At 38.1% G+C, this 13,125-nt stretch overlaps 1 protein-coding gene across 1 annotated transcript; it reads right to left on the reverse strand.

Moving 5' to 3' along the window:
- Positions 1 to 325: 325 nt before the first annotated feature.
- On the reverse strand, positions 326 to 8,241 carry LOC135210103 (uncharacterized). Its single transcript, XM_064242909.1, has 6 exons — positions 8,041 to 8,241; positions 4,831 to 4,950; positions 3,730 to 3,882; positions 3,193 to 3,237; positions 1,693 to 1,731; positions 326 to 740 (listed from the first exon to the last, which is right to left on the reverse strand). The coding sequence occupies exons 1-6, from the start codon at positions 8,108 to 8,110 to the stop codon at positions 727 to 729; spliced, it is 441 nt and encodes a 146-aa protein (XP_064098979.1). The 5' UTR covers positions 8,111 to 8,241; the 3' UTR covers positions 326 to 726.
- Between the last annotated feature and the right edge of the window lie 4,884 nt (positions 8,242 to 13,125).

Here is a 13,125-nt window from a genome sequence, read left to right on the forward strand (position 1 = left end):
TGTCAATCCAGCAGATTTGGGTGTGGGAAACGTAATGAGATTATTTTCAAGAAGGTTCTATGGTTAGTTTTCAAGATATGGCGTCCCGCTTTTTTCAGGGAAGGTCGAGGACCTGGGTTACAGTTCTGGAATGTGCATCCGGGTGGTCTGTGGACTGAACTGGATCATGCTGGGCTGTTGTAATGTACTCTGTTCTATATTTCACGCTTTTATGTACGTTAATTTGGGTCTGCTCTGTTCTTACCGCTCTACCAAAACTTGCGCTCAGACCAGTTAAGGCGACTTCTCTCATATTTGGAAGGAATGAAATGAAAAAACGCACGAGACATTTTGAAAATTTTTAATGATTCATCCTTTAATCCCATCGAAAAACACCAATTGTTTCAAACTGACAGGAGTGCTTAAGTGGGCCACTATGTAGAATATACTTTGTGCCAATAATAAAAGTGAAGATACCAATTGCAGTCAAACTTGACAATTACCACAGCTCATGCAAATGTGATGAGTTTCTTGAAACTTGATTTTAAAGAATGTGATGGATATGAGGTCGCTTTTTTGATGCAACATTATATATATATATATATATATATATATATATATATATTATATATATATATATATATATATATATTAGAAGAAAAAAAAGTTTCATTTAAAGACAACTGGATTGCATGACCATAGAACGTTAAGCAGCAGCACACATCTGGTGGCGCCGGTGGTATTCATCTAAGTTGTGGTTGCTGTGGGAAGAAAGCTATAAAGCCACGTGAGACATTTGGATATCATGAAATACCACGTGATTACTCCTGTGCTATAATGACAGGCCGTGACATTTTCGTTCACAAGCGAACATTTGTGCAGACGAAGTTGGTACTTGACATTTAAGCGAAGAGTTAATTTCTCGATTTAACCTTTTCATGAATTTATGTTAATGAAGTGTAGTGTCGGGTCAGAGGATCAATATTCAGTATCTCTTTTCTACTTTCCTTGGTTATATATATATATATATATATATATATATATATATATATATATATATATATATATATATATATATATATAATATTAACACGAAAGCACTTGGAAATCCTTTCTTTTATTTTTCCTGTGTCTTTAACTGAATATATAGTGATACGCTGTCCAGTGACATATCAGTATATATATATCTATATATATATATATGATTATTATATATTATATATAATGGGTGTGTGTGTGTGTGGTGTGTGTGTATGTGTGTGATGTATGTATGTATGTATGTATGTATGTATATATATATATACATATATATATAAATATATATATATATATATGTGTGTGTGTATGTATGTATGTATGTATGTATGTATGTATATACATATATATATAAATATATATATATATACACACACATTCATACATACATACACGTGTATAGCCGTCACTGTTTACCTAGGACACCTAACGATTTATCTAGAAAGAAGAAAGAAAAAAAGCTATTTTGCTCTCTCACGAGATGTCCAGATGAGGTAATGAAAATGTCACAGAAATATAGTAATTGTAACAGAAATATAACAATTGTAACAGAAGTGTAATACGGGAAACCGTGCGAATAGTACGGTACAAATGACATGTAGTAATTATTGTAGTGTGTGTTCTTGCTCTAACTACTCATGTCACGAATTACGGTTCGAATTGATCAGAAATACTTACCATCATCGCCAGGGGTTGTGCCATCAGTCGTCGTCATACCTGTTGGAATGAGAAAGTGAATAATGATTATGTTTCTGTCCTCAACTTGCACTAACAATTAAACTGTGGACTACCACTGTTGCATTTATCTAAACTAAATTTTTCGTTTTTAATTTGCCAGTGATACCGGTCTAAAATCTTGCGAGTGACAGCCATTGATGAACATCGAAATCAGTCCATAGCAAGACGTTTAAAAAGCAGAGAAGTCAAACTCTGGCTTCTGGTCCCCTTTTCTTCTTCTTCTTCTTCTTCTTCTTCTTCTTCTTCTTCTTCTTCTTCTTCTTCTTCAGAAATCCTTTGACGTCATCAGCTGATTTTAGAAATTCACTGCGACGTGAAAATAGCGAAATCTTTTCTTTAGATTTCTTGAGTTATTGGCCGAGAGGAAGGCAACCCCGTAGGTGGTTAGTGCCATCAGTGCACCTCATGCGGTGCACTGTAGGTACTTAAGGTTCCTTGCAGCGTGCCTTTGGCCCCTGGCTGCAACCCCTTTTGCTCCCTTTGACTGTACCTCCGTTCATATTATCTCTCTCCCATCTTGCCATCCACCCTCTCCTAACAATTATTTCATAGTGCAACTGCTTTGAGGTTTTCCTCCTGTTACACCTTTCCAACCTACCCGCTCTCAATTTCCTTTCCAGCGCTGAATGACCTTAGAGGTCTCGGTGCTTGGCCTTTGACCTGAATTTTATATTCAGTTCATTTCAAGAGGAAAGCAAGTGTGCCCATGCATCTCAACAGTCGCAAGGCTGCCAGGTAGAGATTAATTTGGCGTCTGGCTAAGTATAGTTGGTAACGTGTTGGCCTCGTAATCTAGGGGACCAGTGTTCCCTCCCCGTCAAGGGGCGATTGGGGAGACTGTCTTATTTGGGGAAGGAGGACTGAAACCACCAAACTCAACTTGATGATATGCAATTTGAGATCTATCTGGGTACACCCCCCCAAAAAAAAAATATACTTCCAAAAAAAAAGAACCTTGACACTGAATAATTAATAAATCCTGACTTGTTCAAATTGACTAGAGTGTTGCTTTGAGAGTTGTTTACCATATTGCTTTTAAGGTTATTTCTTAGGTAAGGGCATGGGATGCGTTGGTATAGTTTGAGTCCTCTGTTGTATTTAGTCTTTCACAGTTAGGTAACCATTGCATTGCAGAGTAGTTTAGTTGGCATGTACAGATCTAAAGTAACTGGTCTCCTTTTCGTTTTGTGTGTATATATATATATATATATATATATATATATATATATATATATATATATATATATATATATATATATATATTGGACATGTTCGTGTTTCAAAATGCTAAATAAGCAAGCAAATACCAACTAGCAATGAAATGTATTATCTAAAACCACGGACACACTGAAAATTCTTAATCCTAACTAGTTAAATAAGATCGCAAAATATTCTTGTGCAAAAAATAAAAAAAAAAAGGGGGGGAAAAATTGTACTCACCGTCACCACCAGATGTCGTAGTGTCGCCCGGTTCCTCTGAAGCACCTGTTGGAGTACAACAAAATATCAAACCACGTGACAGGTCTTTTGGAGCGCAGGAATTTCGAACCCCTCTTGTCAAATCGCTCTGGCTTTCGACAAACGAGGTGAAGTAAACCTCAAGTAATATGTTGAGCAAGGTCTTCACAGAGTTGCCGAGGAAAATCACACAGACAACCCGTAGATCCAAGTACGAGAAATTCTTTATAACTAGGAATTAGTTTGGCACCCAACAGATCCCCCCCCCCCCCTTTTTTTTTTTATCATAACATACAACAAATTTTCCGCCGTTGTGTTCTAGCGACTTTGTTTTTCTTGTCTCATGGTCAAAGATTCTGTATTGTTACACTGAGAGCAATATTAGCAGCTCAGAATCTCATAATTAAGTTGAACCTCATATTTAAGTTAACATTTACAGTCGACAAAACGGTATGCGACGAAACTGCTTTTAAGTGAACCCCGCTCTGGGAAATAGCCTTTGAAATCATGAAAACTTACAAGTTGGGCTTATTTGTCCCGTGGGCACCCAACCCACAGTCTCTGTGCAGATGTATTCTAGACATCCGAAGTATTCCTTAACCCCTGGTGGAATAAAAGTCACCAACGTTGCGTCCCGGGCAGGACCTGTCATGTTGGGAATTCCACATCCAACTGGAATTAAAAGATAGATATTTAGTTATATATATATATATATATATATATATATATATATATATATATATATATATATATATACATATATATATAATATATATTTTTTTTTTTAGAGGAGAAACACACGTCAGTCACTGCCAGTCGTATGTCACCTGCTTAATCATGGATGAACTAGTATTCAGAAAATCTCAACAGCGTCAGTCCCCTCATGAACCTGCACAAAATGCTCATCAGCAGTGCGTCAAATCCCTGAAATACACTGGCCCATTCGCATGCATCTCGCAAGTAGTACTTTCTCTCTTACTGAATATTGAGGCTCTTCCTTTCCCGTACCTCTTTATTAATATCACATAGCAATCTATCCAGACATTTCAAGGTCTTCCTCTCCTTCTTCCCCCTGTCACCTCTTGAATTAGACGCTCGTTTTGCCAGCCCCACCGACCTAATTATCTTAGAATACTCAGATTCATCGCTTCAATTAACCTTTTTACCACTAATTTCGGATCTCCACATTTCTCTCCCGCGGACATGAAGCAAATCATTCGTCTCAGCACCTTCAACCTGTTTTTATTTCATCACCAGCCAACGCCCGCACTTCACTTCTACAAGGGAGAGTCGGCTAAACGCTCCCACCTTGGCTAATAATAGGAAATTCACGTCTCTTCATAGCTTTCTGCACACTCACCCTCTGCCTTCCTTGCTAACACCTAATCTGTGATTCAACTCTTTTGTCTCATCCTGTCAACATCCAATATATTTATGAGATCTCCCACTTCCATTCATCCACCATATAGTATCTTTCTGGTTTCCTCATTCTTGTTCACATAATTCTACTTTGAGCTTTCTCGTCTTGCAAACGCTTCCCAAACTCATTTGCGCGGTGGGATAAATGAAATGTCACAACGAAGCACAACCGAGATAGCCAAAAGGAGCCATGGAACTTACTCGTAACCAATCCGTTCCCGGTGCATAAGAAGGATATTTCATAGTCTGCCAATCCAGGGGTGCTTATTACGAAGTCGAATCTATCCCCGACGGTGTGGGTTATCCCATTGTACAGACATCCTGGGTAGGGAAAGAAAGAAAGAAAAAAAAGAAATGAGTCGCATCATCATTACGGATTGATTCATTGTGCAATGAAAACTATTCGGGACGATGAACGTCGTAGATTAACAGTTGACAATCGGAGATAAACGGCGAGGCTTGCGCTCGTGGATCTTACCAGAGCGTAAATTGTCTTATTAACTCCATGCTTGTGTTTTGTGGTGGGCACCTTGCAAAGGGTTGCGTCCCTTGGTCCAAGGAGATAGTCTAAGGAGTTCTTGTTGCCCAGAAAGGGGAAGCGCTGGAAAGAAGAAGAATAAAAGGAACAACAGCTAAAAGTAGGTCGTCCAAGGAAGGAGGGGGCGGGGAGAGAGAGAGAGAGAGAGAGAAAGCAAAGGCAAAGCGTAGAGGGGGAAGTAATTTAGTGCATCGTTGCGGTGTAGAATAATAGTTAGCCCGGTTTTAGAAACTCGAAAATTCCTATTGGTCTTTTGACTACAGTCGGATACTTGAGAAAAAGAAAGATATAAATAAATAAATAAATAAGTAAATTACATTTAAAAAAAATCATAGCATAATGTACCACCAAAACTAAATTAAGGACTCACTGAGGAATGTACTTCTTGGACCACATTTTCAAGACCCTCTAATTCACTGCATTAACTCGAAACTTCGACGCTTCAGTCTCGACTAATTTTCCCAGTAACGAGAACTCTCATTTTGGAAGCATTAACGAGGCTTCGTTATTTTTACGTCGTCCACAGCACAGAGATTTGCAGACTTTTCTACATCGAGAAATGAAAGCAGATTCAAAGAATTCTCTCGACATGAATCAGAAATACAATAGTATTGACAGCAAAGTCGCGACCCTTGTAAGAAGTAGAACATTTTATATATATATATATATAATATATATATATATATATATATATATATATATGTGTGTGTGTGTGTGTGTGTGTGTGTGTGTGTGTATGTGTGTGTGTGTGCGTGTATATATATATATATATAATTATATATAAAATTCACGTCTCAAATGAAGACATGAGTCATAAACGTAGTAAGTTGAATTTCGTCTTAAAATTTAAATTCGAGGTGCGACAGGTCATTATTTACATTTTGTATAAGATTTTTTATGGTAATTTATATTAGCGATCTAATTTAGTAGGTGACTCGGCATCCTATGTGAAGATGAGCGTTTTTCCTTCTTCTATAATCTGTACGGTGTTTTTATAATGTCTAGAAGTTTTATGTCTTGACAGTAAAAGGTTTGAAAGGTGTAGCAGGAGGAAAACCTCAAAGCAGTTGCACTGTGAATCAAGGGTTAGAAGAGGGTGGAAAGTAAGATGAAGAAAGCGAATATGAAAGGAGGTACAGTAAAAGGAACGAAAGTGGTTGCAGCTAGGGGCCGAATGGACGCTGCAAAGAGCCTTAAGTAATGCCTACAGTGAACCACATGTGGTCCACTGACGGTACTAACCCCCTACGGGGACAGATGATGCAGATATTACAAGAAGTAGTCCACTAATATAATAACGGAATTGTGTAGAACTTTTAGGAGACAATCAACAAGACTGCCTCAAAAGATTGACTAGGAGAGAACATTAAACTTTCTGTTCTGATTGATCAAGGTCGGTTTCCTCTGAAGCCTTGGGACGAAGCTTGTATTATCAATGTTATCCACAGTGAGATCGCCGGTTCGTAGAGTGTCAAAGCTCTGCGATGATGAAAACAAGGCGTGATCCGACGTCCAGCTTACTCGGAGGACATGCTACAATCTACACTCAAACAGCGCTTTGTTTCACTGACGAAAATTAAAATAAATACACTAAATTTTATTAGAAATTATTGTTCTGTACTGTTTAACGTCTACATTATTTATGTTTCCCTTTTCATTCTAATAAATAAATCATAGATATCCTATCCTCAAATTCCTGCATCTTTAACTCAACGCAAAACACCTTTTTAGACTTCTCCATAGGCCTTTCCTACCACCACCCCCCAAGCAAGAACAACAGCAACAAAGTAATTTGTAGGCTTACTCCCAGATTAAGCGAAAACATAATGAACGACTCTGATACCTTCCTTTCATCTCCATTAAGGCAACAGAAAATATGGGGCGGCGGAGTTTTGTAGCTATGACTTTCGAAACGAGAATCATTTTCTCTTGTGGGACCTCACCCCCGGCAGCCATTTTAAAAATACCTGTCCACACTAGCGGGCATGCCCGTCGGGCGCTTCCAACTGTTTATATTTACTCTCGCTTCTAAAGCAGTGTTACCAGACAATTGCATCGTTCTGGTTACATACTTGGTCGGTATGGGAACAGTGTTTGCCTGTCAGGCAGTGCCCGCCGTTAGTGTTGACAGTGTCTGAGTCACAGACTGACTTGCACCCTTTTTCTACGCTCAGTGAGAGACTCTTCGAGTCGGCGATGTTAATCTGCCGTCTTCTCATTGATAACACTGCCCAAAGGGATAGCTTTCTGCTGTTTACGATAAAAACTGAACTACCTGTGGATCTCGCCTCCTTTCATGCCAAGGGGGAATTGCTGTATTGACCGCACTTCTTCGTTAGTTCAGGCTAAGCCCCAAAGCGTCAGTATCGTTCAAGTCACGGCACTGACTTGGATGCGACTGGCTCTATTGGTGCGCAATTGAAAGAGCCCTCCCTCTACACCTGGATTGCGAAACTAGGGAGAGTCAATATAAGATTGTGAAACTAGGGAGAGTCAATATAAGATTGTGAAACTAGGGAGAGAAGTCAATATGAGTTCATGATTCTTAAACGGTCACGAGTGTAGATGCCATTAATCCCAGTCGACCTCGTGAACGATATAATTAGACAATCTTCATAGGTTTACCTTGCGAATTGGAACGAGATTAAATTACCGCTTCCTGCTATTTATAAGGCAATTGGTTTCCAAGAAAAGAAAGAGCTTACGTTGCATCTCTCGTATTTTGTCTCGGTATGGCGTTCAGCATCACTATCATATTATTTTGAGGAAGGAAAACGCTGCAGATGATGCAAAAGGAAAATAGGCGATAGTATCAGTGTACACCAAATGGGATGATAATGGTTCAGTCGGCATCTACGCAAGTCTCAACCCACCTTGCTTCCCGTTGGTGAGGCCGAAGCAGAGCAACAACACAGACAAACAACGAACGAGAATTTCAGCCATGTGGATGGGTTCTTGGGAGTCCTCTCTGTGCTAGATATCTGTCGACTGAGGGAGAACTAGGCAATCAACTGCTTTTGACAGCTGTCAGTATCTTCTTGCGTTTTAATAGCGGCCGTCGATGCACAACTGATGTTAGCACCTGATATCATCGACACTTATGAACCGGAATAAAGGTCAAACGTCGTCCGATTTCGAAGCGTTAGGTCGCGGGATGAAGATGGGTCTTCTCGAGAGACTTTTCATCTGTGTATTTCCTTCGGTGACGGACCGTAGTTGCATCATCCATTTCCAGTCATTTTCCTCATCAAAATATCCTTCGTAGGACCTCTCTCTAAGAGCTACTTAGTGGTGACGTTTCAGCCTTCTGCTGACGACACGTCGCCCCCAATAAAATGCGTCACAGCCATAAAACGAACACTTGTGGACAAAATAAATTTCGACTCGACTTCCAAGAATACCCACTAACAGCACACACAAAGGCGGAAATGTTCTCTACACTGAATAAATGTGAAATAAAAGACAAATTAAATCAAAAGTTTAGTCTAATGGATTATCATTTTAACTAGTAAATTGTATCTTCTGACTTTGTTTAAATGCAGATATGTTACCAACGATGCTATGAATAAACATATATGTGTTAATTATGTGTTAATAGAGGACTCAGAACTCCCTAAAATAGACTGCCTCTTTTGTTGTTATTGAGAGAGAGAAGAGAGAGAGAGAGAGAGAGAGATAGAGAGGGAAGAGGAGAGAGAGAGAGTTGAGACGAGAGAGAGAGGAGAGACGAGAGACGAGAGACCTGAGAGAGATTTGACGAGAGATGAGATAGAGAGAAAATCAGCTGCCCGAAATAGAGTGAAATATCAATATATATATATATATATATATATATATATATATATATATATATATATGTATATATATATGTATATATATATATATATATATATATATGTATATATATATATATATATACTATATATACATATATATATACACACACACATATATATATATATTCAATTCTCCTTCACTTTCCCTATGGGAATAAACTAACATGATCATCGTTCGACCATGTCCCATACTCGATTCCATACTGATAGGAAATTAGAGTATCACATTATTAGCAGCAAAGGTTTATCTTCCAGATGTTGCTCCCAGTCAGAAGTGTGCAGGGTTACTTCTGGGAGAAACTCGTTATATTATTTATATTGGTATGTTCACGGTGGTCTAGGTCCTTTAAATTAGTATGTTCATGGTGGTCTAGGTCATGTTAGGTGAGGGTTCAAATTGCCCAGTCATGAAACACCCACCATTTTAAGTTAGCTTAACCTATGTTACATTAATAGGGAGGCCAAGGTTTGCTTGCATCCCTTTCAGCGCTGAATGACCTCACAGTTCCCAAGGATTGGCTTTTAGCCTACATTCTATACTCTAACAAGAACCAGGGCCAATCCCTTCTCGAGTAAATAGAAACCGTAAACTACGCCACCAGTTATTATGAGCATAAAGACGTCGTTGCTTTCAAAAGCTGTTAAAGGTCACAGGTTTGGCTCCTATAAAGTTTGTATAAGCGTAAGGAACACCCACACACATCATCTGACATTTATAACTACGTATATGACCAAACATAAAAATCGGGAGTTATACGAAATTGATATTTTCACAATTCGTTTCACAGGTTTGACATTTCGATCGTATGCTCAAATAACCTTTTGGAGCCGAGTCAAGTCATCAGAATAAATATAGTTTGTCTTCCCTGAAACTTAATGGCTTAGTAAATAAGCTCACCTGGTGTATTAGTTTTCTGATATATACGCGATGAAATTAGTATAATGATTTCCACTGAAGACTTTTGTGTCTTTGGTATTTTCAAATAAGTCAATCCACATAATAGTATTCCTGTGAATCATCCTCTGACGCCATCTAATGAGCATTTTATGATTCAGGGTCGACACCGTAATTACGCGCGAATCATAAGACCAAAAGTTGTCTTTCTGATATGCTGACGTGGTTTCCCCCCAATTAGCTCTATGGCAACTGCAGTGATTAATTCAACTTGAATTTCAATCAATCAATCTCGGCTTTCATCAACGGCTCTAACTCGTTTCAAAAGTATGGAAAAAGTGTGGTTGGCTAAAAAGCTTTGCTAACGGCAGTCTGTACTGGCATTGGGATGTACAATGTTAGTTGCAAGTGCTTATCTCATATTTGATTGGTTGTTGATCATTATTTTACGTGGAAACAACTCATTTTTGTATTTTCCAGTCCCTTGTACTATATGACAGCCTTTGGCAACTGGGATTGTTAGGGGGGGGGGGGGGGGCTGGAGCTGGAGTCAACCAAAAGGGGGTCGAGATGACAAAAAAGAATGATGTAAGCCATGTGATGAGCAGAAGGAAAAATGATTGGCTTTTGTCCATAGGCAAATCAGGATCAGTCATCGACATGTAGAGAACAAAGGTGCCACAAGGCCAAGACCAATTACAGGAATGTATCTTAACCTTACCCTCCACAGCCTAACCAAGGGCAGAAGTCTCTCTCTCTCTCTCTCTCTCTCTCCTCTCTCTCTCTCTCTCTCTCTCCCCCCCCCCCCTCACAACCAACCACACAACCCCAACCTGCCCTAGCATACCCTAAATCGTGGAGTAAATTGTAGGGATGCATGTAACCTTAGCTACCCAAACATAACCTGACTAGGGCAGTCCAACATCATCCTCATTCTCTCCTCACCTCCTTAGCTGACCTAGAAGACCATAAACCATACAGTTGGAATACAGAAATTCATCCACAGTTAATATTGCATATCAGGTGTGAGCAAGCAAGGCTGTAACCTCTGACTCTCCCCACAGTATATTCAATACCTGATGGTTGGGAACTATATAACCGACGCATTTGTTTTTATTATTTTTGATCTTGGTAATTTACTCTTACATTAGCCATACAGTCTATTTTGTGATCGATGAGCAAGTTAGTGTTTCAAACCTTGCTTTTACAAATAAGTTTGGTAATGTTAATCCTTTGCCATCAGCAATTCTTACAATTAAGATCGCCATTGTTCAACTGAGTGCAGTACTGTACATTGGGTGGAGGAAGGTTGGAGTGGAAAAAAAATCTGGGAACTTCATCAGGAGAAGTTGCTAAGATTTTATTAGCGAACAAATATGTGTTACCTTTAATATCTTTGGTTATATAACTATTATGTATCAGGGAAAAAAGATGGGTTAAGTGTGCACATGTAGTGCTTGTGCTTCAAGCAGCTAACACCTCCCAAACAGTTTTTTTTTTTTTTTAAATAACGGAACACAGTACTGTAAAAACACCAACACAACACTTGGACTTCCATGCATGTCCTCATTTTTATCAGGAAATCCTTAACTTACCTTCTTACTCCCCGTGAGAAAAAGAACAAAATGACCACCAACAATATGAATAGTAGTGGTTTTAGCCCTTTTGGTCCTGTTGCTCTATTTATTTTCATTTTCTCCAGTTAGTTTTTTACTTCTCCCCATACAGTAATCTCTCCCGTGGGTTTAATTTCCATCAACTTTAGATTGGATAGCGCCCATGTCCTCGTACGGTAGACTGTGAAGGAACATATGTTATTCATCCAATTGTAGGCAGCATCAGCCAGTCAGTATGTGAGGCAAATGAAGTGAATATGATGGAAATAAATGCAGAGGAAAGTCAATAAATTCCTTAACTCTTAAAAGGTATTAAGCTTTGACATCCAAGAAAAACAAAGTATTCAAGATTCACAAGTCTATGAAGTGGATGCCACAGATGTTACAAAAAGAAGCTTGATCACATCCTGACGTTAATTAATGGTCTATATAAAGCATAGTTACCAGCTTTATTAACAGTTGAATATCACTGTTAGGGACAATAAAAAAACTCGCATCTTATTTTTTTACTTGCTATGCACTTGAAAAATACAGTTTTGCTTGACAATTAAAATTAAGTCATAAATTAGAGTAACAAACAAAATGATACAACTGATAATGACCGCAGTATGCTTGGCTTTATAGCCCAACTTCATAAATCAGTCAGCAGTGTGAAAAGCAAAATCACCGTAATTATAAATCATCACAACTTAATCACCTGTATCCAGTCTTCACTACTTATAGTAAATGCAATGGAATGTTTGTCTAATAACCTTTGGCAAATATGAGAAGCACATCTAAAGGGACAAATTAGTCAGTCTATCCTCGAAATATGATGCTGAACATGAAGTGGTAGTTTACATCCCTAAAAAAATCATAAATGAAAAAAAAATAAGAGCCTTTGTCCTTCATTTGGTTATAATCCTTATTTAATATTATATGTTCCTGGCAGTAATTACATAACTGTCTGTAATATACAGTATTCATATAATCGAAATTAAATTATATTCATCAGATGTACATAATCTCATATGTTCATTACTTCTGTCAATTCTATTAACAGATTAAATCACTACACTCAACCTGCTCGTGGGATGCAAACTGCCAAACTAGTGTCAGGTTTGGTTTACATAGAGAACAACAACTGAATGGTGCTTGTATGGACAGAGCGCTCGCAAATTAAACTAGTGTAAATGTTGACAAACTTTTCATATCATTTATGAAAGCGACAGTGGAATGACAAAGCATCCAAAGCTGCTACTTGTGTAGCCATATTTTTTTTTTAAGAAAGTAATTCCTTCTAGTCGTGGAATTGGTCAACCTTGTTTGACCTCCTGAGTGTTTGATGAATAATTCGGAAATTAGATAAACTTGTTTTATACCTCTGTAAAGTTTCGAGTAGAATGCGATCTTCTCCTTGGAGCCTCTTCATCAGAAGTGATCCTCTGACAATGAGAATTAATTTTGAGTTCGGTCATTTTCATTATTACAAAGCAAATTCATTTTGAGAGTGATCTTATGGGATTTAGTTTCGTATTGAAAAAGATTAAATATATATATATATATATATATATATATATATATATATATATATATATATATATATACATATTCTTGTTCCAAGGCTTCTAC

This window comes from Macrobrachium nipponense, chromosome 39 (assembly GCF_015104395.2).
Source record: "Macrobrachium nipponense isolate FS-2020 chromosome 39, ASM1510439v2, whole genome shotgun sequence".
NCBI classification, from domain to species: domain Eukaryota; kingdom Metazoa; phylum Arthropoda; class Malacostraca; order Decapoda; family Palaemonidae; genus Macrobrachium; species Macrobrachium nipponense.